Genomic DNA, 25171 nt, shown 5'->3' with positions numbered 1-25171 from the left:
TTAGGAGTCTAGAGAGCTTTGGTGAGGAACTCTCAGGCTGTCAAATGGAAAACTGTTGCTTAAGACTGTCCCTCTGATCAAAGCAAGCTTTATGCTTATGGGAAACTTTTACTTCATTGTTTCTATGTTTCTCCATTGTGCCCCTGTAAAAAGGATTTTTATGTTTGTCCAGTTCCTCAGTGACACACTCTTCAATTTTATTACATTTTCTGGTGCTTCTTGTGTGTATGAAGATACTGACTTTAGCTTTTCAATTATTTTCCTAGACTGTGCCTTGAGGCTGCTGCATAGAAAATGTTAAGCTAATCTGTTTGTCTAGAATATCACCATGCTGCTGGTTTGTCTGGAAAACATTGTCATGGCTTTATGCAGACCGCTGTTACCAGCATGGATGTTGGCATGGGCCTGGCTTTGAGCAGGAGGTTGGACTAGAGGCCTCCAGACGTTCACCCTAAATTAATTTAGCTTATGTAATAAAGAGAAAACTTGAACCTCAGAACGTCTCTTTTACTTTTTAAATGGTGCGAAGGTTTGAGTCATAAAAGGAATTCTTGGCCAGTTAGTAAAGGTCATGCTAATTGCCTATTTCTGCCATGTTCTGTGGGCTATCAGCAAGTTCATAGCTGTAGCTGAAAAAAAAAAAAGGAGCAGTAGTATTCTGGGGGAATTTACTCCATACATCCCATTGAAAGGATCCATTTACTCCAGAAATGTGGACAGAAGTTAACGAATGATTTTACTGAAGTAGGGCCATGTAAAGAGACAAATGGTGTGTACTTCTAATCATGCTCCGTGCTCTTGAAAGTCTGCTTCTTGTATGTGTTTTCCCTTAAACTCATCTCTGTTATGTTCCTTAATATCTCCTGGCAATGGTGTTTTGCATTAGGGGCTGGTTGTTTGGTCTAGTTAGCTTCTCCCCTTTTTACCCCCTTAATGTTCTTCGCTACCTGTCCCCTGAGATTTCACACATGTGCCTGGGGTTTATTTCCGTTTTGTCTCATAGTGTTTGTGTACCTAGAGCTGCTCACCTTTACAAAGTGCAAATGTACAGGTTGCCCATGGCTAATGTCTAGTCAGAAGTGATGATATACCATAATTAAAAAAAAAATCTGTTGGGTAATTCTGCATCGGTTTTGAGTTGAGCTCTTGGCCTTTTTAACTTTTAAAGATGATCTCCTGTGTCACTCCGTCTTCAAAAATGAGGACTATTATCAAAAAAGTCTTTGTCCAAACTTTTTTAATTGGTTCAGCTGTTGAGGAAATACGATGGAGAGGGTGCATTACTACACCTGCTATTGTCCAATTGGTGAATATTATCATGGAGAACGAACACAGACTGATATGTCAGATCTTCCTCTGCGCAAAAAAAAAGGGCTGTGGGAGGAGCAATGCATGAAATTGTATTGAAGTGAATGGGACTGAAAAGTTTGTCCTTATAAATAGTAGATTGTTATCTCTTTTGACTTTTTTGGAAAGCTGTGTATGTAGTCACTTGATGCCTGCAATTGTTTTCAGTGGATATCTTCCTGTTGGAAAAGGATTTTGTTAGCTGCTCAGTGAAAGGAAAACTTCATTGTTTGTTAATAAGTGCTAAAGTTTTTACAGGTATGTTACTTGACTCCCAGGTAGAGTAGTCCTTATTTTCATTTTATTCTAACTTTTTTCTTTTCTTTTTAAAGAAACGATTGAAAGCAGCAGAAGCAGAAAGCAAGCTAAAACAAGTGTATATACCCAACTAGTAAGTATCTTTTTGTATTGTTTTCTATTTCATTGTAGAGGGTCTGGTGTAGCAGTTTCCATGGCCTGCCAGTATTATGTGTTTGCTTTAATACATAATGAGAGACATAGTTGAACAAACATGTCAGAGAACTATTAAATTAGGTTACCAATATAACGAACCCTCTGCTGATGCTTGAATAGGCTTGAATTCCTTTGTATTTTAGCTGAGTTAATGCTAACCACCCTGATGCTAATAAACAACTAGGAGCCCTGTGGAAGAAAACATGATAGCTCTGGTATTTCAAAGCTGGCTAGAACAAAGCGGCAGTCCTCCCAGTATGCTTACGCTGCTGGTTATGAGCATGTAAAAGACAAAGCTATTCCCTCATGCTGACCTTCCACTTCTGGAACACAGGTTATTTCCTCCATGGGCAGCTGAGGACTTTCCCTTTGGGGCTTTCCTGGTTAGGATGCTGTGCTGTCATGTTGCTCATTTCCTTCATCCTGTATAATGTTCCCATCCAGAAGTGACCGTTACTTATCTTCTAATATTTATTTTTATGTGAACTGGGAGTTGGAGACTTGGTAGCAGGTCAGCACAGTCATGAACAAAAGGGTAGCTAATTAACTACTCAATAATATATCTGTTTTCATTAATTTTTGTCATCGGTGGATCACCAATGTGTGGTTGTTTCCTAATGTAATTTAGATATATATAAATTCATATATAGAACTGTATTACAATTAATATACAATATATATAAAAAATAAAAATTCTTAGTAAAATGTGTTTCTTCTTTTGTATTCCCTCTGCATAACCCAGTGAACAGCTGTTATAGTGTGGAACTTTAAATCTCCCCTGTCCTTTCTCTTTTTCAACTTTTATCTCCCAGATACGTTCCCATGTGTATTATCCCAAATAACTCCTTTATTCTTTTATGCTATCGTCTTTCAAATATTTATGAACTTCTACCATGTGTTCTGTTACTTAAGGCAAAACTAAGTTTTACATATTTAGCTTGCAAGACAGTCCCTTATTTCTTGTGCAAATAGAGGATCCATGATTTCTTTTTTGCTTTGAAAATGTTGATATCTCTCAGGTGAATTTACTAAAAATTAGGTGTAATATTGCTTTTTGTGGATGGTGTTACTCTTCAGGGGGACACTGGACATCAAATTAAACATGAATTCACAATGTGATAAGCTCGTAAAGCAAAAGCCAATGTAATTTAGACTGTGGATGCGAAAGGATGTTGCAGACGAGAGAGCCTGGTAGTCTTGCTGTTGCTCTTGGATTATAATGTATGTAGGTGGGGCTTTGTATTTGAAAGGTTATGGTGCTCATTTGATAATGGCTGTCTGGAGTGGTATCTTAACCCTCAACACTGTATCTCAGCAAGATAATTCTTGTTGCTATCTAGAGAATATAATCAAATCAGCAACTTATCTACTTCAGGAAGAGACTTCTGTCTCTACCCATGTGGTTGCTATTTTTGTCTCTGGCTTTGATTTCCAGTCACAGTTGATTTTGTGAGTGTTATACCTTAACTTACATATTGTTTAATTGCTAAAATGGGTATCAAATTTTCTTCCTCCTTCAATATCCTTTCATGTGTATCAGGAAAGGTAGCAATTGCGTACATGACTTACTTAATCCCACATGAATGCTTCTACTGCTTTTTTGCTGTTAGTACCTCCAAATGCGGCAACAATTAAGTATTTCTAAGATTTTTGGATTATTTCTACTCAAGTTTCAGTACAAGGTCTGGCACATAGGGAATGGATTGTATCTACATTATCTTGTGACCTAGAAGATGATTATATTCTTGGCTTGTAATAGCAATACCTGATGTAGGGATCTAAATATCAATGTTATTGATTTGTCCTTATCATGTTACTGAGCCCATTCCTGTTTCAAGGCTTGAACCATAATGATCCACTTGTCGCTTCAGAAATAAATTACTTGATGTAGGCTGTCACAAGACCTATGCAGAAGCATATCAGCTGATTGAGTGAAACCTATTCTAACAATAACTGGTGTAAAATTGTTTGCAAAGAGAGACCCCGGAGGATATCAGACTCAAACAATTTTATCTTTCTTTTTTTTTTTTTTGTCTCTGGCTGTCTTCCATTGATAGGAGTCTCATTTGTTCCTGTGACGATAATAGGAAAATCTAGGGAGAGGGGAGGAAAATAATTAAAAAAACAATAGAAGCGGTCTTCAAAGGTTATTTCTCATGTCACATACATATTATACAGTGAAAAATAACAGGTCTACGTGAAGCTTTAGAGTTGATATTTTTTAACTTGAGACTGTGCCCCAAATTTATAATGTGGGTAACTGAAGCATGGAAGAGTCACACAGGTAATTGATGTGAGATTATCAAGTCCTAAACCAACATCCTAGATATTGGAAAAACATTTCTGTCCTAGATACTGGACACACATTTCTGTGCTCCTTCCAAGAACAACCCTGGTTTTGGACAGACATCTGTAGTTGATGTGACTGAACCCAGTGTTTGTATGCATGGCTTTGTAATGCATCCCTTGGGTTGAAAAGCACTAATGTGCTTTCCTGGTGAAAGGAAAAAGTATAAAATCAGTTGAAATCTGTATTCAGGAAATACTGGAAAAAATCTTCTAGTTGTTTTCTGTAGCAATTTCTCTGTCAGTGGGAGTGGTGTTAAATAAAGCAGCAGCAGAAGCCTGAATGCACGAAGAGATTCCATCTTCTTGCACACTTCATCCTGTCATCCACCAGCGTGAATGCGGGGCTCGGAGACCTTTCTTGTTGCAGATGTAGTCTCAGTCTCTTTCTCCTCCTAGTGTGTACCCAAACATATTCTTCAGGCTGTCGTGGAAGTTATATTCTGGTTTTACTAATCTTACGGACATCATATGTACTAGTTACTTGCTTCTTTTTGATGACGATCTGGTTGTGTAGCTGGTGCTTTTTGGGATTAGGACATCTGCAAATCATGAAGGCTGAGACATAAAATTTTGTGTGGCTTTTCTCTCTTTTGCTTTGATCTAAGTGATATCAGAAGGGGTAAGAACAGAAAGGGAAGAATGAAGTGCTCCATACACTCCCCAGTCTTCAAAATATATTGATGTAAAATGTAAATTTTAAATTTACATCTGTAAATGTAAATTAGTACATTCTACTTACAGTACTTTATCTGAGAATCTCAAAGCACTTTGACAGGCTGCAAATGCTGCCTTGCAAACACTTGTAAAGTAGGGAAATATTATTCTCCTTACCCTGCCTCTTTTTTTTAAGCAAATAGGAAAATTGGAGGAATAGGTCAAAGCTTTGGATGACTACAAGGGGCAACGGTTAACAAGCTGAAGCTAATTCCTTTCTCTGTTTGTTGGTTGTCCTCTGTCTGAGGAGCAAGACTTTTTTTCCTTCCTTGTTTAGTAGTGCAGGGATCCATTGCAGCCTAGAAAATGTAAAGGTGTAATGCTGTTCTTTCTTTTGTAGCTGTGCTAGTTAAAATGGCGATCTTCAGTATTTTGTTGGAGAAAGCTTCTCATTTTCAAAAAGCATTGTTTAGCTGTCATTAGACCTGTTCTTAGAAGTGGGTATTTACAGTAGCCTGTGATGAGAACTCACCCCTCTGTTGTGTGGATAAGGAATCCAGACACTTGCGTTATATGCCTAGAGGTAGATGGCATAAATGTTCCTTACAAAGGATTAAAAAATGTTTTTATTTCTGAGGCTTAATTTCTTAATTGTTCTGTTGCATCTAGCACCACTACAGTTTCCTGAATAACAGGAAACGGTCACTGATGGTGTTGTTCATAGTTATTTTTAACAACTAAAACTTTATCACTGTGCTGTGGGTGAAATGCTAGCCAGTCATATAGTGAAGGGATTTCGGTGTTCTGTGTGGCTCAGGGTTATCTTCAGGTTGGGTTTTTTGGGCAGGGGCTTCAGTCCACGATGGCTGGCTTCCAGTGCCTTCTTTCTGCATGTGCTTTATCACCTTAGTCTCTTTAGTTGAGACTGATCTCCTGCAGAATACAGCCCAGAAGTCTGCACTTTGTGATCCCTGTTCTAGCATAACTGACTGCTCCAGCGCAATTGAAACTCATTTAAAAGATTTCCATTCTTGATCTAAGAACTGGAAATGATAGTTTACCGCACCATCAGTATTCACACTACCTTATTTGCATCTTTCACTTCAGCTTCATTAATTGTCTAACAAGTCATCCAGTTATTCGTCTAATTCTCTTGTTAATAGCTGTAGCAGGCTTCGGTGATATCAAACAGGTTTAATTAACATAACAACAATTAAGAGCTTTTTGCTTCTCATATGATGAAGACATTAGTTGCCTAAATTTTGTTACTGCTACTGTGAAACCTGACCGTAGCTTTGGAACAGGACACTTTCTGGTGCTTGTTGCAGATACATTAATTGTACTGTTCCAAAATTCTGAAGTGAAGTTACCGTCACAATTACAGTGTGACAATTTTGTGATCAGCATGATTTGGTGATCAGCTTTCACCCCTGCATCCCTTTCACGTGTGCTCACAGCCCAGAAAGCCAACCGTATCCTGGGCTGCATCAAAAGAATCGTGACCAACAGGTTGAGGGAGGTGATTTTGTCCCTCTACTCAGCTCTGGTGAGACCCCACCTGGAGTACTGTGTCCAGCTCTGGGGCCCCCAGCATAAGAAGGACGTGGACCTGTTGGAGCGAGTCCAGAGGAGGGCCACGAAGATGATCAGAGGCCTGGAGCACCTATCCTACGATGACAGGCTGAGAGAGTTGGGGTTGTTCAGCCTGGAGAAGAGAAGGCTTCGGGGAGACCTTACTGTGGCCTTCTGGTACCTGAAGGGGACCTACAAGAAAGCTGGACAAGGACTTTTTACAAGGGCAGTCCTAGTGGTAGGACAAGGGGTAATGGCTTTAAACTGAAAGAGAGTAGACTTAGATTAGATATAAGGAAGAAATTCTTGACTATGAGGGTGGTGAGGCACTGGAACAGGTTGCCCAGAGAGGTGGTGGATGCCCCATCCCTGGAAGTGTTCAGGGCCAGGTTGGATGGGGCTTTGAGCAACCCGGTCTAGTTGAAGGTGTCCCTGCTTATTGCAGGTGGGGTTGGAACTAGATGATCTTTAAGGTCCCTTCCAACCCAAACCATTCTATGATTCTATGAAATACAAGTTTGATAAGGGTTGTAGAGAGGACAAAAGAATCAGGCCATCACCCTCCTTTCTGCATGTGGTCTTAGTGCTTTGGATGTGCATGTCAACGTGTGCAGTCTTGTTCTCAACTTACTGTTTACAACCAGACACACCAGGGCTTCCCGGCATGCTGCTCAAAAAAACCAAAACCTTTTTGTGTGCTTTACTGATGGATTTAAGACTCCTTTACCGCATTTTTCAGAGGATAAATAAGTGTATAGAAGGGAAGCAGCATGTCTGATGTTGAGCCGTAAGACCTGCATTGGAACCTTAGTTTTCTTTACTTCAGTCTTTTACTCTGTCTGTTAAGCAACACTGCTTTTAACAGTGTGCATCTGTGGGACTATTTGTTCTACAGCATCTTGGTAATGTTTGCACATGGAGTTTGCTAGTGAATCATTGGCAAAAGTTCTTTTGCAGCAGGTTACTATAGTGACATCCCAGAACAAAATGCTGGGTAGCGTGAATGTACCCTCTTTCAACTTTCCCTTTGTTAAATATGTCTGCACATCTCCTGCCATCTGTGGTGTCAGAACTTCATGCCATTCTAATAAGCACCCCGAAACACTTTAATCCTTGTGAGAGCCAGGCAAAGTAATAAGCAAAAGGAGAAGAAAACCTAATCAGGCTTGTTAATCTAAATGCCTTTATTTTTTTTCTCTTCTCTTCTCTGCTTCTTTTGGTCTGTGTATGGGCTGCTCAGTGTACTGAAGGACCAAACTATTTACAGTATTTCTGTGCTGCTTAGCCTCCTAAGCTTTCTCTTCTGCAGAAAGCCCTGAACTTTACAGCAAGGAGCACCATGAGAATGCTGTCTGAAGTTTTTCTTGGACTGGGCAAATACTCTCTTACCTCCTTATGCAGTGTGTGTGTGGCCCTTATAGGACATTCACTACAGAATCTATTTTGCCTCTAGAAATGGGGCTTTACTGAGCTCTGTATCTTGCTGCCTGATCACACATTTTCAAATGAGGAGAAGGATGACCTTCTGGCTTCCAGGGCAGTGTAAGCTTTCCAGTAGCGTTTGGGTTTGTTCTGGAGCTTCAAGGGCCAGTTGTCTTCAGAATTCAGTAACTTGGAACTCCTTTGCTTTCAGGGGTCATTGCTGAGAACGTGAAACCTAATATTGATGCCCCATTAGAAAGAAATTAATTTGGCCATATTCCCACAATGCTGTTTTTGCAGCGCTAGCCAGGGTGAAAAGTAATAAGTATTCTGGGTCACTGAGATCACTGTGACTCCTGTATCAGTGTGCAACTGATATGTAAGAAAATGTGTTTTCAGAAAGCCATTTTAAGATATTTCTGCTTGAATAAGGGGATTCCAAATTGTGGTTTTATTAGTTGGAAATAAAAGGAATATGCCCACTCCCTTTGGTCTTCAGGTAAGAGAATATATGGGAAATTTAATCGGTACTACAATTTGGGCTTATGGTCAGAAGTTGGCACCAAAGGCTGCCTACTTTTTGTTGCTTCTATAAGCTGAGCTCCTAACAGCACCTGGGAGTCCTTGCGTGTTTTATAAGCTCATTGTGTATTCTTCTCTGAAACTTCTTGTGTGACTTCTCCCATCTTCCTCCGTTCCCCAGAAGTCCTGTCCCTGCAATATCGATTCTCTGTCCTTGTTCCCTCCCATGCCAAGGATTTTTTTGAACGCTTCCTTTTCCCACTCTGACTTCTCTTCCTCTGCAGAGGTTTTGTACTATTCCATACTGCTTTCTATGCCAAGGTTTTGTTTGCCCTTCCATTCTCAGATCCTGCCAGTACCTTTTTTTTTTCCGAGTCATCATTTTTTAAGAGAGTATAGGAATGAGATGAGGTGATTCAGAAGTTGTTGTATTATAATGTATTAGTGACAGCCATCATTTCTTGCTCTGCGGATGTTAAGCTTTCAGACTTTTTCCATTCAGTAGAAACCTCAATACTTTTTAGTAGAAGTGCAGACCATAGTTTAAGACTTGCCAGAAGGCTCATATTCATGAATATCTCTGGGTATACGCTATGTCCAAAGATTTTGTTCAATGAGTTGGGTGTGCTTGTGCGAATTGTGGCTATATGATACAAACCTTTGCAGTAAGATAACATGGAAATATTTGTGACTGCAGTCTAGGGTTATCTTTCCCTGAATAAGGCAGGGGTTGACCTTTCTCCATCTACCTCTACTGCTCCTTCCCCCAGGCTTCTTTTTGGAGATTTAGGTAAAATACCACTCATGTTGAGGACGGAGGGAGATCTGTAGATAAGATCTTTTTGTCACCTAGGTTAGAATGTCTGGGATAGTGAGTAAGATACCTGGCCTCACTGGTTTATTGTTTTAAAATGGTTTTGGACTCTTGAAAATGGCATCTAACTATTATTATAGTTGTTTTTATTATCGGCGTTATTTAAATATTATCTGAGACAGTGTGTTCATGGAAGTCAGATTGCTGGTAAGTACAGCTTGTTCTGGAAGCCACACGAACAGAATTTAAATCTTCAAACATTTTGGGCCATATTTTTTTTAAGTCACACAGGAAATTGCATGCCTCAATTAATGTTTGACTTCCTTTTTTGCTTTGTGTTTTAAGTAACAAGCCAAACCCCAACCAGATCAATGTAAATAATGTCAAACCAGGAGTGGTAAATGGTACTGGAGTACAGGCACAGAACACGGGAGCAGGACGGGCCTGTGAAAGCTGTTATAGTAAGTGACATGCCAGTATGGCAGTTGTGCATAGAGAGCATGAATGTTGTGTTGCAAATAGTAAAATAAAAGCTGTGTTGTGGTGGGGGGTGGGAGAGAAGGCTTTGGAAGGGTGGGGGGACAGAATTTGACATAGCAGCATTTAAGCAAGGGGGTTTTTTGGGTTACTGGTGTTACATTCGTAAATAAAATTATGAAGTACTAAAGGGGGAGTTAGTAAATGTCCTGCGTAATTTTAGGTAGCTGTTGAGCAAACACTTAAATCACCAAGGTGTGAACTTGACAATTTTTTCATAATTTTTTAGTAGATTTCAAAATATGTGATATCATCAATGTATTTGGTCTGCTGCCTGATATTGATATACTGAGTTCTAATGATTGTGCTCCTTTATGGGGAGCCTTTAGAGATGCTGAAATGTAGGACTATATGAGAAGTCAAGTCACCGATTTCTTATGTTCTTTAGTTGTAAAATTAATGTATGGGGAGTTCCTGAAGACAATCTTCCCTCTCTCCCGTGCTCTGCAGAAATTGTTGTCTACCAGTCTTGCAAAATGAGAGCTTTCAGTTTCATTGGCAGGAAATTTTCCTGTCCTACTAGTTGTTTTTTTCTGTTCGTGTTTTAAAAGAGGTTTATATGTGTAATTATTTCTGCTGAAATCACAAGTACATTTAACAGTGGTGATGACAGTGAAGCCATCATCAGGTTTTTAAGGTTTGTTTGAGCTTTGCACTGTCTTTGTGTGGGTTTTCTTTTGTGATGGTTCTAAAGAGAATAAGCTCTGTAAAGTGATCCTGTTTAAGGATATATATAATTTCCACCTTTGTTATCTCTAGCCACACAGTCTTACCAGTGGTATTCTTGGGGTCCCCCTAACATGCAGTGTCGCCTCTGTGCATCCTGTTGGACGTACTGGAAGAAATACGGTGGCTTGAAAATGCCAACACGGTTAGATGGGGAGAGACCAGGACCAAACCGCAATAATTTGGTAGGTATCTGCAAAGCAGACTGCTCGGTGCTCTTGCCTGGGAAGCTAGGTGCCATGATATCTAACTAATTGTTCACTGTTCTTAAATATTTAACAACAAAAAGAATGCCTTCAGCCTCCATTGTTGTCCTTGGGTTTGGTATTTCATGTCTTGCAAGAGTTGGCATGTTAACTTCAGCTATAAGTAATTCATTGCCAAGTACTGCCCTGAGAAAAAAACCATCATTTGTTTAGCAAACTAGCCATCGAATGCATGGGATAGCTTAATGAAGATGGAAAAAATTGAAATGCCAGCCAGTGTTTCTGGTATTTGGTTTCCATGATTTTTGCTGTGGGGGGAAGAGGACTTTTTTTTTTTTCTTCCAATAAAGGAATTCATTATTTCCTGAAACCTGTTCCCTTTCCCAAGGCACATTCAAAATTAGATACCCCAAATAGCTAGTGGCTTTTTAGAGATCCCTTTTCTTGTTTTTCTACTTCATCCTATTTTTTTTTTTTAAATTAATCTTCCTTCTTTTGGGTGGGTTTTGAGTAAGCATTGTATGAGCTGCTTCTGTTTAATTTTTCCCCTTTTACTTAAAAACCAAACTTCTCAGAATTTTTCTGAATTTGGTGGAAGTTCAGTCTGGAAGCATCATACATTGAGCTGATTTGAAAAAGTAGCTGCATCACATGGACAGAAGGATAGTGCACACTGAACTTTGGTCTTAGATTTCTTTCTTTCCTCTCTCCTAGTCTTTGCTATCATTCCCTTTCTATTCTATTTCTTTCTTTTAACCTCTGTCCTTTCCAGGCTTCTGTTTGCCCTCTGAAGCTACCTAATTGCTGAGATAATTGCCAGGTTTTATCAGACTTACTCCTCTTATTTGTTAATTAAAAAGTATGTAAATAGTCAGAGAGGGGAAAGCCTTGTTCTCCCCAAACTGAAATTTCCTCCTATTTTCCAACCGTGGGCAGGTTTGAGATAACAAGATACTACTTTCATTATTTTATTGGTTGACTTAGTTGCTTTCATGAAGAAATACTGCTTTTGCTCTCTGTAGTAGATAAACATCTTTCAGTATTATTCTTTATTACATGCAGTGAATATTTGACAACTCTGTAAATGCATTAATTGAGTTCAGAGTAAGAATTAAAACAGAAACTCTTGCAACTTTGAGACAAAAAATTCTTGCATGCTGTAAGTTTGCTTTGGGAAGTGAGTTTATGATGTATATTTTAGCCATACAGCTACTTTCTGATTTTTCTCTCCCTCTTACAAATGCTTTTTATAAGGAGTTTGCATTGTATATCCAGAGCAAATCTAAGCACCCAAAGTTCGAGAGTCTTTCTTTTGGCTCTGTAAGCACTAAATTGTGTGATAGCATTAGGTAACTTCTTCAGGTCTGGCTTTTGGATCCCTGCTTTAAAACTTGGGACAGCACAGAAGTAAATACTTCCTTGTGAAGAGAAAATGTTTACGTTCATTTTATCCTTTGAGATATTTTGGAAGAAAATTCCAAATGTTGATGGGTAAGATTTGGGAAATGGGGAATAGCTGGGCTGAAAATATTTTCATCTGTAATACTGTTTCTGTTCTTATGTCTGTGAATCAGTAGTTGAAAGTGATTTTATATGATGTTCTTTCTTTTCTTTAAAACCATACTGTCTAATAATTATTTTTTAGAAACCATATTTCTTTTTCTTTCTTTCTAGAGTCCTCATGGTGTGCCAGTACGAAACAGTGGGAGTCCCAAGTTTGCTATGAAGACACGACAAGCTTTCTATCTCCATACAACAAAACTGACAAGAATTGCCAGACGTTTATGTCGAGATATCTTGCGCCCTTGGCATGCTGCAAGACATCCCTATCTGCCTATTAACAGCGCAGCAATCAAAGCAGAATGTGAGTGGTGATGCAGTTGGGCACCTACTTGCAAAGGAGCCCTTTGAGATTCCTTTCCTGTAAAGTTTGAGTTGCAACTTCTTGAGACGCTCTCTTGCTCATAGCTAGTGGTTTCACAAAATCTAGCTATACTTGCAGAGTGTTCTAACTGATGGCAGGCTAGGCAAATAACTTAAATTCATGAGTTGTTGTTTGTTTTAAAATAACTCATGTAGCTGTTACGTGTAGCATTCTCCTGCATTTGTGTCCTGTTGCCAAGACATGCTTGCAACCTGTAAAATTCCTTTTGATTAGAAAGCTCTTTCGGGACACTTGAGTTATTAATTTAGTTTTACTATAATATCTAAATATCTTTACCCTCTAATTATTTTTCTTTGTTTTACAGGCACAGCACGTTTACCTGAGGCATCAGAAAACCCATTGCTATTAAAGCAAGTGGTTCGAAAGCCTTTAGAAGCAGTACTCCGGTATTTAGGTATTAAAAAAAACCCACACCAAACACCACCAAACACAAAAAACCCCAACCAAACAAAAAAACTCTACTAGCTAATTCTGCTAACCATTTCTTTTTCAATTTGGTTCTGGATTTAGATGCTGGTTCTGGATTAAAAAACAAAACATGAAAACCTTCCCATGAACTTGTCCGTTTTCCTTTTCCTACTTAATTTGACAGACCTAGTGGCTCAGCAGTCCACTGTGGGTTCACTGAGCTGTATCAGAAACTTTCAAGTGAAGGGAGGGATGTGTTTGCTGTGGCCTCTGATGTATATGGGGACAAGTTACCATCTGCTGATGGAGTCACAAACATAATGTTTTGGGAACAATTGGTCAGTCCCATTGTTCCAATTTTTGAGCTGTCTGGAGGCAGTTCCTACAGTTGGGTCCTCTGAGAAGCCCCTTGGATTTAGGACAGCACTGTGTCCCACAGCTTGTGAATCAGTTGCTGGCTGTTCTGTGCGGGAGCTAGACAAGGGGACTATGTTTCCATTCTTTACTTTTGTCTTGGTTTTGGGAGGGGGGAGGGGGGGTGTGTTACAGTTTTCTTGAGGACTTGGGCCTCATCAGCTGATCTGTGGGGGAGTACTGAGTAGCTCTGTCCAGGACCTTGGTGTAAGTTTTAGGTGCTGGAAGAGGCCGGCTACGTGACATGCCAGCTCTGACTCCAAATGAATGCAAAATAATTTTTCCTAGCATTGCCAGTTGCTAGAGATACCCTGAAGACATGTCTCAGGTTGTTACAGCAGTCTAATGTGAGTCTAACCACAGAAAGCTAGCTTGACAGTGGTACTTTGAAGGCTTCCAGATTAACAAGGAAATCAATTGCCTTTTTACTCTGATAAGAAACACTGGAGTTGATTTTATGTTTCTTTGAACATTTTTGTTGATGAAATATTGTAAGGCTCAGGGTTTATTAAATATTTACTGCTTCTCTGTTGAGTGTTGTACTTCTGCTGTATACTGATGAGATACACAGATTGAGAAACCTTTGGATATGTATAGTGCAACCAAATAAAGCCAATAAAGGGAGAAGTTTTGCTGTTGGATAAAATCCTGCTTTTAATAGTTGTACATAATGTAGCAGTAGATTCTGAGATTTCATTAGCGCTGTGTCAGGGTTTCCATTTGACTGCTGACCTGGGAGAAGGGAGTGAGAGAAACGGAGGGAGGCTGATGGACTGGCAAGAATGTATTTTTGGAGGTGTCGTGTTCAGTGTGCTTTAAGTTATATGTTACTCAGCTGTTGGGGCTGCGAGAGAAAAACTCGGTTGAAGTTCCCATTTGCTGTTGCTTGTAACTTTCTCAAAATCTTTTCACGTGAACAGTGTGTGCTTGATCTCTGCCTTGGCCAAAAATTTGAATTCAGACTCTGTTCTTTATGGTGGTGCTTTGAATCCTCACTTGTTTGGACAGTTTAGAAATTGTATTTTTTACAAACCTTGCAAAACTGGCAAAGTAGTAATTTCCCCAGGGTTTAGGGGTGTTGCCTGCAGCTTTTGATATAGAGCAGCCCCAAAATGATCCCAGATTGTCAGAGAATAGTGTTTTGGAAATAGATACAAAGTACTTGTGTTATCAACTCTTATTTTAGGATAATATATGACATTGGTTTTAACATCTTCAGTAGAGATGAAATCCTAAATATACTTAAAATGCTTTATATAAATAGCAATCTCCAGTCAAAATTATTGACTGAGATAGTTTGTATATACTTGGTCACCTTGGAAGTTGGCAGGTTGTTTTCAGATTTATAATTCCAGTATCTTCACTAATAAAAAAACCTCACCTTGCTGTTTTACAACAGAGTCTCATCCGTGTCCTCCGAAACCAGATCCTGCAAAGAGCTTGTCCAGTTCTCTCAACAATCTGACTCCTGCTAAGTTTACGCCTGTCATTAATAATGGGTCCCCAACTATCCTGGGAAAAAGAAGTTACGAACAACACAATGGAATGGATGGTAAATATTTTTCTGCAAAATGTATATTGTCTATATAGGCTTTTTCTTCTGTCCTTTCAGTCTACAAGGAGATTATTTAAAACTATAGTCCTTTATATAAATTCCAAGTTTCTTATTATTGAGGGAGGTTAATTTTTTCCTTTTGTAAAAGTCGCTTGTCCTATTTCTCCTTCTGGGTGAGACACATGATGTGTACTGCCTGCATGGTGCACGCATATAAAGCTACTGTGCCTAGTGGAACTCTGCCTAGCTTGACCAACCTCGCAAATGGGATAGTGAAAGAGAAACTTCCCTTCAGTTTTTAAATGAGTAGTATGAAGAAAACTTAATAACTTTTTCCAGTGATGTTTCATTTTTCTTTTGAGGTTTACAGCTTTTTTTAACCCATAGGTAGGTGTGCAGTTTCCAGGTGGCTTTGTAACGTGTGGATCACCTGGATTTCAGCAAAGCTACCGGAGCCTGCATGCCATTGAGAGAGGCAGGCTGCTGCTTAGCTGAGGGAGGCAGACGTGCCAGATCTGGCATGGCATAAACCTGCTCCTGCCTTGCGCAGAACCAGAGCATTCGCTTTTGTTGGCCCTGTCACTAAGCCACCTCTGTGTAGTGGGGTTTGGGCTTCATTGCCTCAAGAATAAAAGGCAAGGGGAAGGTGTTTGAAGTGGGAGGTAGACGCAGGATGTTCCTGGCACGGACTCCAGGGCTCTGTTCTGAAGAGTTGCTCTTGCCTGAGAGTGTCGGGGAAGAGAAAGTGCAGTCTTTTCCTCAGATGAAGATAAAAGGGTCTGTTTGAATGGTCTTAACGGGAGTGAGAACATGGAGAGTAGCTCTCCTTAAACAGGGGAAAGGAACAGTTGGTTCAGATGACTCTGAGCAGGGAGGGAGATACAGAGAATCTTTCTCATTTTTTACCTTTAATTTTAACTTTATATGTGGCTTAACCAAAACATAATTACAAACATTTGATATCTTATTGTTATGTGTTTTAACATTAAGAACTTTTTAAACTGCTGCTGTTCAGGTTGCTGATGTGATGTTTTTCTCTTTTCTGTTCACTTGTGCTCTATCAGGCAACATGAAGAAGCGCCTGTTGATGCCTAGCAGGGGTAAGACCTTGAAGCTGCGCTCAGCTTATGCTAGGAGAGTGATTTTTAGTTTCATCTGCTGGCTTGTCTGTGCTTTGTGGCTAATGAGTCTGTGTGCACCTTCTGTGTTGATGTCTAAGTGTTCCTTGGGTAACCATTTCCACCCATGGTTATGCTGCTCACCTTCCAGGCTTTTCACATGCAAATGACAAGTTGTACAGCCATACTGAAGACATGAAGTGCTATGTTCAGAATTGATTACTAATTCCTCAAGGTGACAGAACAGTTTTCTAGCAGTTTTGTGAAACTGCTGAAAGCTGTGATGGTTGGTTTGAAACTAGGTGTTGTTTCACTGTTTGACTCTTAAGAAATCCAAGTTTCATGCGTCCTGAACTACTTTAAATTCACATTGACCAGAAGAAATAGAAGACAGTATTCACATCGAGTCCCAAGTTCAAGCCTCTATATTTTCTACTGTGAGTGGACAGTCTCACCAGTGAGAGACTGTCTGTGTGTTCTCTACTTGCAGTAGAAATGGTTTTCAAAATTTCCATAGGTTAATCTGTTCTGACTACAGACCTCAGAAGCTTTAGTTTGTGATAATACAGGAAATGTACATATGATGTCACTTAACCAAATTCAATAGAACAAACCAATTTTGAATAGTTAGGATATACAAACGTCATCGTGAGAGGGGCAAACATAAAAACTTAAGCTTACATGTTACCATGAAATGGCCCACACTGCATGCCCTGATTTTAAGCTTTGTGTTTAATGGCTGAGACAGTGGATGACTGTTACCAATATTTACATGCATGCATATATAAGTGCATGTGGAGAATACAATAAGAATGAGGACAGTGATTGTCCTACTGTCTTGCTTTCTTCGGGAATTTATACCTTGATATTGTGTTGCTGAGTTTTTAATGTGCTTTTTAACTTTTGTGTTTTGGGAAGAATAACAAAACCCTGCTGTCTCAGTCAGTTTGGTTTCCTCGGAAACTTTGTCCAGTAATGAGGGATGTAGATGTGGACTAGCTCTCTGAATTTCCACAGCTCCTAGTGACAACCTGCTTATGGGCATGCCTGCTGCTCCCTGCTAAATGTCCTCATCAGCAAGGGGACTGCTGAGTCACTCAGCAGCTGACACACTTCTGAAGCACTGAGATGTTGTGGCCCAAAGGAGGGAAGTGGAAGAAGAACTGACTCTTCCCTCAGGCTCTCTCTGCATAGAGCACTGGATTTGATAACCTGAGACCATTTACTTACTGGAAATGGAGGATTCTTGTTCTAGTGTTTTAAAACGTCTGTCTGCTGGTATACATATTTGATCAGATACATTTCAGTCATAACTGTTGCTGGAGCAGTTTGCAAAAAGAAGATTTTGGTGAAGTACCTGTCCAGGCTGCTCAGAATACGTGTTTCTCTGAAGCATGTGTTTGTAGTTGTGCAGGGGCTGGCTCTCACCGAGCACCTGCTGCTTTTATCTGCTCGGTCTGTTCTCAGCCAGCCACTGAAATACTTGGAGTAGTATTTGTTCCTATAACTGCTAGGTAGCGGAGTACGAATCAGTCCCAGAATCTGTTTACCTGCTGGGGTAGTGAGTGTTAACTGGATATTCTTGTGAGCAGTTCAGCTTAAACTTGTTGGTTGAGATTTATTTGTGAATGGAAGATGTTTGTCACACTGCAGTTTTGACATCTGGAATATTTTCTGATCCTGGGTTGCTGGAAGCTTTGCCGAGACAGAGATGGAAGGGAACCACCTGCAAGGAAACAAGGTTTAAAGAACTTGGGTCAAGATCTGCTGGGCACAGGGAAACAGATGACAGAAGTTTGGTGGACCTATTTCTGGCCTGGAGCCAGTTTGTGTGCCAGTGCCACTTAGCACTGGTTCCCAGTTACCTTGCGTGTGAGCTGGTAACCTTTGCTGGCTCTGGGTATGGATAATGCCGGTTTCCCGTGCCGTGCCAGAACTGGGAACGTGGTGCTGAGACTTCTCCTTGGCTCTTGATGGAGTCATACAGGCTTACTACTTTGGGGGGCTGCTGGTGGGAAGGGAGAGGAGGAGGTCAGAGGAGAGGAAGAGCACAAGTTGGAACCGTTGTGAAGAAGGGGTGAATGGCAGCGATGATGAAGCCTTGTGACCAGAATTTAGGAGCCAATGAGTTAGTATAAAAGGAATGAAATAAACCCATCTATCCAGAATGACTGATTGTTTTATAACTGACTTAAAATAGAAGAAAAAGGTTAATGAGAGTAAAACTGAATTGTTATAACCAGTCAGATTCTTCATTTACATAGCTCCTATAGATACTATGGGAAATTGTGGTGGTTTTTTTGTTGTTTTTATGTTTTTCCTCTCCCTTTAGTGATACATGGTGGCATACTGGCTGGTTTAGGTCATCGTAGGAGTGTACTGCAAAGAAAAGCTGGTGTTAAGACGACTGAATGAGGAGACTGAAAATATTTTTTCTGCACAAATTTAAGTGCAGGAAGACACTTTGTCCACCTATGTTGAAATAGTTTTCAAGAAGATATTAACTTACTGCAATGTTATATGAGTTATCCAGGGATTTTTCTGTTTCCTGTTTGTGCTCTGTTGGTGGCACCTGGAAGATATCTTAAGGTTTGGACAGTTCACTGTGTCAAAGTCTCTGATATATGACAGTGGACAGCTAGTATGGTGGGCTTTAGCTGAAGCCTCTTTGCTGGTGATAAAAGCCTTTTGGTGCTGGGCTATTACTTCCAAACTCATGGGGGAAGTATGTATGCTGTAAATCATGGCTGGTTGCTGAGCTGATTGCGTGTGATGAGTTTGTAAGGCTTTCCTCATGGCCAGATCTTAAAGCAATACAAAATCAAGAGATTGCTTTGCAGGGAATGAGCCAACTACAGCTAGTATTTTTGCTTAGTGTAAAGCATTAAGATCCATGTTTATACGTATATATTGGTGGCCAGGTTTCTAAGGCATTTAAATTCCCATGGCACCTGCCTTCATTTAGAATTAGACTGTTTAACATTGCTGAAAATTGAACTGTTTGTGTAGGTTTTTGGGTGTTCCTTCAGGCAGCACTGCTGGAAGATTTTCATCTGAGGCTCTACCACCTCTTGGTATTTAGGACGGTGGGTGGTCGGTAGTTAGAATTCAGCCCTCAGGAAAGTTAATCGGTGAAATTCCTGCATAAGTGGAAACATCGTTCCTAAATGTGCCGAAATGATGACTGAGGGTGGACGGGTTGGAGATGGAAGACTACCTAGTCTGTGTGCGGATATGGGTTGGTCAGGTTGAACTCTGTATGAAGAGAGGTAGTAATGGGAAGCAAGGAAAGGCTGGGAAAAGGGGATTCTTGGCGGTGAGATATCAAGGAGGAAAAAGAAAGGAGACTTGTTAGTGGGCTGCTGCCAGAACTAGGTAAAACTAATTATGGAAATGTTGGAAACTGCTGAACCTTGTAAGAGTACTTCAGATTTTTCCTTTGGAATTTTGTTGTTTACTTGTTTGTTTTTTCTCTTGCTACTGTAACTCCATCTAAGTATCTTTAACTTTTCTTTTTCTGAATCATCCCTGCTTAACCCTGGAGAGCTGAACTTTTTCAAGCTTTGAATATGATTTGTCTGGCCAGGCACCTAGAGTTTCGACTGGTGCTTGAATTCCAAGAACAGGAAAATATTCTTAATCTCATCTCTCTTCTCTCCCTCCACTCTTTCATAAGAAGGGTGTAGTCCTTTCATCTGTTTTGTTTTCCTCTTCTTTAAATCACATTGGAGGCATCATTAGGCATACAGTGGCCTTCCTAGCTCTCCTTCAGCATTAGGTTAGCATGGACAAACTCCTGCAGATTCCTATTTTTGGAGCATGAAAAGTACGTGGAGTCTCATAAGCTGTCGAATACAGCGAGATGTTAAAAATTTATTAGTTTATTGCTTTTTCATTAATGTTCTGGAGCTTGGCTGACAATATTTGCCATGAAACTTCCTCTGGAGACATAGAGAGGATGTTTTATGTTCTGGTCCCTGTTTACTTTTTTCCTTACAGCTATCCAGTATGGTGTCTATGTGATACTTGTCTATGCAAATTCCTACTGGGGGAAGGGAGGGAGCATTGTTAGATTTTTATTTTTTTCCTCTCTTTTTTTACACCATGTTAGTTTTCATCTAATCAAATTTGTTTTTCAGGGTCATCACATGCACTCTAAAATTGGCAGAAAGAGAGAGAACATGAATGAGTAGCTGAAATAAAGGGAAGGCTTTTCCCAGCAACAAACTTGCATTGATAAAATGGTAGCGGATCATATGCTGAAAATTGGAGAGGGTTTATAGAAGAGCCATGAAAACGGTGAAGGGACTGGAAAACACTGTATAATGGAAAATGCTTTTATCAAAGTGGAAGTTGTAGGTGTTTGTCTCTGCTGACAGGAGCAGCAGAAGTGTAATAATAGAGGGCTTTTTAGTCTAGCCGGGAATGGAATAATGAGCTGCAGTAGCCAGAAGGTACAGCAGAAAAACTTTGGCTGGAAATAAGCTGCAGATTTTTGAGTGAGGTTAATTAACTGTTGGAATACCTTGCTTCTGCTACTGGGGATTTCTAAACCAAAATGGAATGTTGATCTAATTTAACATGTTCTGGTTCATTGTTTCTCACCTCCTTTTGGGGAAACATGAATGAACTCCTAGAACTGGAAGCATTCATCAGTGTAGCATGACATTAGTTTAATTATCAAGAGATGAGCATGAAAGTGGAAATACTGTTCTTGATCAAAAACATCTGTCGAGGTGGGAATATAAAGAAGTTCTCTAGCATCAGCTATGGAGGTGACCAGACTGATCTCAAAGGTTTTTTCTGTCTGACTTAGACCTTGCAGAAAATTTGGACTTACCTGTATGCATAAGTTGCATTAAAATTCTGCCTTTATCAGCAGTGGCCCTGGCTGCCCTTCCAAAGTCAAGGATAACCAGCCAAAGGATATCTGCCCATCCAGGAATGACTGTAAACAGCAGGGAGTATTGGTCCTTTAATGAATAATGTGATACATGAGGTAGTGGGGAAAAGTCCTGGCTTTAGCTGTTGATACCCGGACCAGAGTAATGCTGACTAGTGTCAAGAGAGAAAATGTTCAGTGCTTTGTAAAAGAATGACTGTTTCTTGCCAGCAGCAGCACAGCTGGGAAGAATGACAAGTTGCTTGAAATGCTTTTTGGAGACCCTAAGAGCCGTGTGCCCGTGCAACTTCCTTGCTTTAGATTATATGCCAAAAGTACAGATTATTTTTGGGAATTGTACTTAGGATTTTATATTCAGATGTTAAGTGAAACTTTTGTCACTTGCCTTCAGCTTAGCCATGATACCGTGATTAGTTTCTTTTGGTGTTATGGAGAAAGATCTGGAAATGAAATCAGGAAATGGGCATCATGCTCTGTGGATCAGCTAGTGAAAACTGTTTCATTTATGAGGGATGGCATGGAGTAAGATGTAATTGTTGATTTGAGTGAGATGAAAGTGCATATCCCAAGGCAATGGTAGGGAACACGTGTAATTAATATTAGTGGAGATGGATGTATAACAATGCAAGGGCAGAATTGCAAATGCCTCTGATAGTACAAAGCCTGAACTTGTAATTAAGTGGAATCTGCGTGTGTGCTACGTATCGTGTATATACACACACACACACATATGTATATATGTATATGATGTGTAATACTCCCAATTCTAAGAATTAGTGAATAATTCATAGAATCATAAAATCGTTTAGGTTGGAAAAGACCTTTAAGATCATCCAGTCCATACCTCCAGGGATGGGGACTCAACCACTTCCCTGGGCAGCCTGTTCCAATGCTTGACAACCCTTTCGGTGAAGAAATTTTTCCTAATATCCCATCTAAACCTCCCCTGGCGCAACTTGAGCCATTTCCTCTTGTCCTATCGCTTGTTACTTGGGAGAAGAGACCGACACCCACCTCACTACAACCTCCTTTCAGGTAGTTGTAGAGGGCGATAAGGTCTCCCCTGAGCCTCCTTTTCTCCAGGCTAAACAACCCCAGTTCCCTCAGCCGCTCCTCATAAGACTTGTGCTCTAGACCCTTCACCAGCTTCGTGCCCTTCTTTGGACGTGCTCCAGCACCTCAATTTTTTTTCTTGTAGTGAGGGGAAATTCAGTTGTTTCTAGTTTACATAGCTTGGATCAGCAAATCCTAAAGCAATGAAGTGCATGGTTTTGTTGCCTCTTTTTTTAACCACTTAGTGTGTTGCAGCCAGACAGAATATACTGTGATGCTCTTTTAGGAATGCGGGTGGATAGTATTAATTGACGCAACACCAAGATAGCAGCTCTCCATTCTCAACATACTTGTCCAAGGGTAGCTACTGACTCATCGTAGTTGGATGTCACAGCCCAGAACGTATTAGTAGGGTCCTTGAAGTACTCTTAGCAGAAGGTACAGCTTTGCACGAACACTGTGCAGCAAAATAATGTGAACTGTTAGACCAAGCGTTTTAGGAAGTACTGTCCAAATCCAACAAGGTTAATGTGCAGGGGTTAGTGGAAGGAGGTGGGTAACGAACCACTACTTACTCATCCAAAATTAAAGCTCTTCTTTGTGGAATCTCTCATTTGGAGTTACTGTTTGTTTAATGTTGTCTTGGGTTTATCTGTCCAACAGAGAACTGTTATCACTTCTGTGTTTCATTACAACCAAAACAGTCTGTGTTTCTGTATTTGTTGCATGGGGCTGGGCTACTGTATTCTGAACTATGTGAATCTTTCCTTTTTTTAACCTTAAATCTTTTTTTTCCTTTTCTTTTGCCAATCTTGGTAGGAACTTACTTAGGTAAGTAAATTGCAATTTTAACATTGTTTTTATGTACAACAGAATTTTAAGAAAATGTTAGTCTAGGTGGTGTTCGGTACAGTTTATGCTCTGTTCTGCTTGTTGCACTTGCGTTCCTGAAAGTTTATAACCTTTGGTTGTTAGAAAATGGACACTCAATCTGCTTACAGCAGTAACACACTCTTGGGCAGTTTAAGAAAGAGAAGGGTACTAAAACATTCTTAAAAGCCTGCAAAAACTGTATGTGTGTATATGTCAACACACAGAGACTACTTCAAGTGAACCAGTAACTTGGAAGTGAAATTCTTGTTCATCAAGCCTCATTCATGCATGAATTTTTATATTTTTTTCTAACTTGCTCACACTTGTGGTACTGTTGATGTTTTTGTTACTGCTGGGAAGGATGGAATCCCAGGAGGAGGATTACTTTTGGAAAAGGAAAATGCATATGAAAAGTGTATGGATTTTTTGAAAGCAATGTATTTTAGTGTAGTAAACTTGCTGGTTGTGAAAGTGTGTGTTAAATTCTCTACGTTCATTGTGATTGAAGACGTGCTTATGAATGTTACTGCATATTGCATGTTCTGCATGATACTTCTCTGGTAAACAGAAGTTAAAAACAAAATGCCATCTGTGACTAATAGCTTGATGTCCTGATTGACTTAAAAAAAAAAAAAAAAAAAAAGAAAAATTATGTTAACAGGAGATGAAAGACCTGTATTTTTGTGTGTGGTGGATATGCTGAAGATTGGAGTTAGTTCGAGTAAATATAAATTTCACAACTCTGAGTTGTATCCAGTGGCTAGAAGCTGGGCTACTCTTCCTCCTTGGTACTAGGGTCAGCTCTGTACAGACTTCTTGTACCAAACTATGAAATGGCCTGTAAATATGCAGACAATGCTGTGTATGTTCACGCATGGAAAAGCACCGGCAGATTTCTACCCAAGTAGAAAAGTGGCCATGGTTGGTGCTCATTCTGCAGCCTCTTGATGCTTTGCTGTAGTAACTTCATGGAAATATCCCTGCACTCCAGTCTGAGTTGGGCACACTGCTGAGGGTATAGGCTCTCCTGCTTCTCAAAATGTCAGTTGCGTAGTGTGTGGAGTTGGCAAAAAAGCAGGCTGAATTTGTGCGGTGGGACTAATTTTTGAATGCTGCCATTCAGATGCTGAGGTCCTCTCGCTGGGCTCACGGGGAATGGGACTGGATCAGAAAAGAGCATGCATGTCTACTCTCAGGCTTCTGGTGGAACCAGATGTGCTGGTTTGCTTCCCATCCGAGAAATTAGATTCCCTCACTCCACTCTGTTGTCGGGTGCCAACTATTCCCTACTCCCACAGCATGCTCTTGGGGTGGTGCTGTAGTGGCTGTAGGAAGTTTGGGTATTCTCTCATTTTAAATTCAACAAATCTGAAAGCACTAGATTCAGATGATACGAGACTGTTTGGAAAAGAAACAGGTTGGTTAACTGAGGGGTGGTTCCCCCCCATCCCCAAAAGATAAAGCTGCAAAGTAACAGTAGTAACAGACTTGCATTTGCTGTTTGTGATAGTCCTTTGCCACCTGCCTTTTTTTTGGGGTGAAAGTATATTCATCTGCAGCTTTGATACTTGAAGAATGAAAGAATCATTAGGGTATAGTAACCTGCTGTGTCTGGTTTTGAGCAAAAAGTCTCGGTAATTGTGCTTATGCTTGAGGCACAGTTCTGAGGTCTTTGCCGCTAAGTTGTGGGGAGTAGAGGAGGCATGCTCTGAGGGTGTCAGTTAATCTCTGTACTGTAATTAGTTGTTTTATTGCCATTTCAGTAACAACATAGAATCGTCTGTGGCAGAGGACATCTATGCTTATCTGCAGACATACCTTCAGTTTACCTTGTCTACATTTTATCCTCTGGGACTTCCTCTTTATTTCAGTGTATAGAGGAGACTGGCAGGAGGAATTGAATTGGAGGAGATTTTGTAGGGCTTTGGGTTTTTTCAGTGCTATGGAAAAAAACATTTAAACTTGAGTTTTCAGAATATATTTAAATTTCTTTGGCTGCAGAAGAGTGGAAGATCTGCTTAGATTCATCATTGTAGACCTTTACACTGTGTGGTTTTAAAGGTTTGGTCACCTCCTTTTTTTGTTTGTTGGGGTTTTATTCCTTATTTGGAGGGGTGTAGTGTTGTTTCTGATGTGGAGATATGTAAATTCAAGCGCTTGAACCTTAGATATCGTCGAAAGGAATAGTCACACTTTCTACCCTGTGGCTTCTCTAGACATCCCTCCATAAAATAAAGACAGGTTTTTTTTCCTGTAGAGGAGCTGCCAGAACCTTGTTGGGTTTTGCTCCTGGTTTATAT

At 40.1% G+C, this 25171-nt stretch overlaps 1 protein-coding gene across 1 annotated transcript in view; it reads left to right on the top strand.

The window, feature by feature from the left end:
- The window catches only part of MTA1 (metastasis associated 1), a 69934-nt gene that overhangs the window by 32824 nt on the left and 11939 nt on the right, over positions 1-25171 (top strand). Inside the window, exons 10-16 of the mRNA XM_019473673.1 lie at positions 1680-1738; positions 9479-9594; positions 10430-10581; positions 12277-12466; positions 12852-12941; positions 14769-14921; positions 15989-16024. Of these exons, the coding sequence (XP_019329218.1) occupies positions 1680-1738; positions 9479-9594; positions 10430-10581; positions 12277-12466; positions 12852-12941; positions 14769-14921; positions 15989-16024 (796 nt within the window). The remainder of the gene's footprint in view (positions 1-1679; positions 1739-9478; positions 9595-10429; positions 10582-12276; positions 12467-12851; positions 12942-14768; positions 14922-15988; positions 16025-25171) is intronic.

Source organism: Aptenodytes forsteri, unplaced genomic scaffold (genome assembly GCF_000699145.1).
Source record: "Aptenodytes forsteri isolate BGI_AS27 unplaced genomic scaffold, ASM69914v1 Scaffold104, whole genome shotgun sequence".
Lineage (NCBI taxonomy): Eukaryota > Metazoa > Chordata > Aves > Sphenisciformes > Spheniscidae > Aptenodytes > Aptenodytes forsteri.
This window is presented reverse-complemented; position numbering and strand designations above follow the sequence as displayed.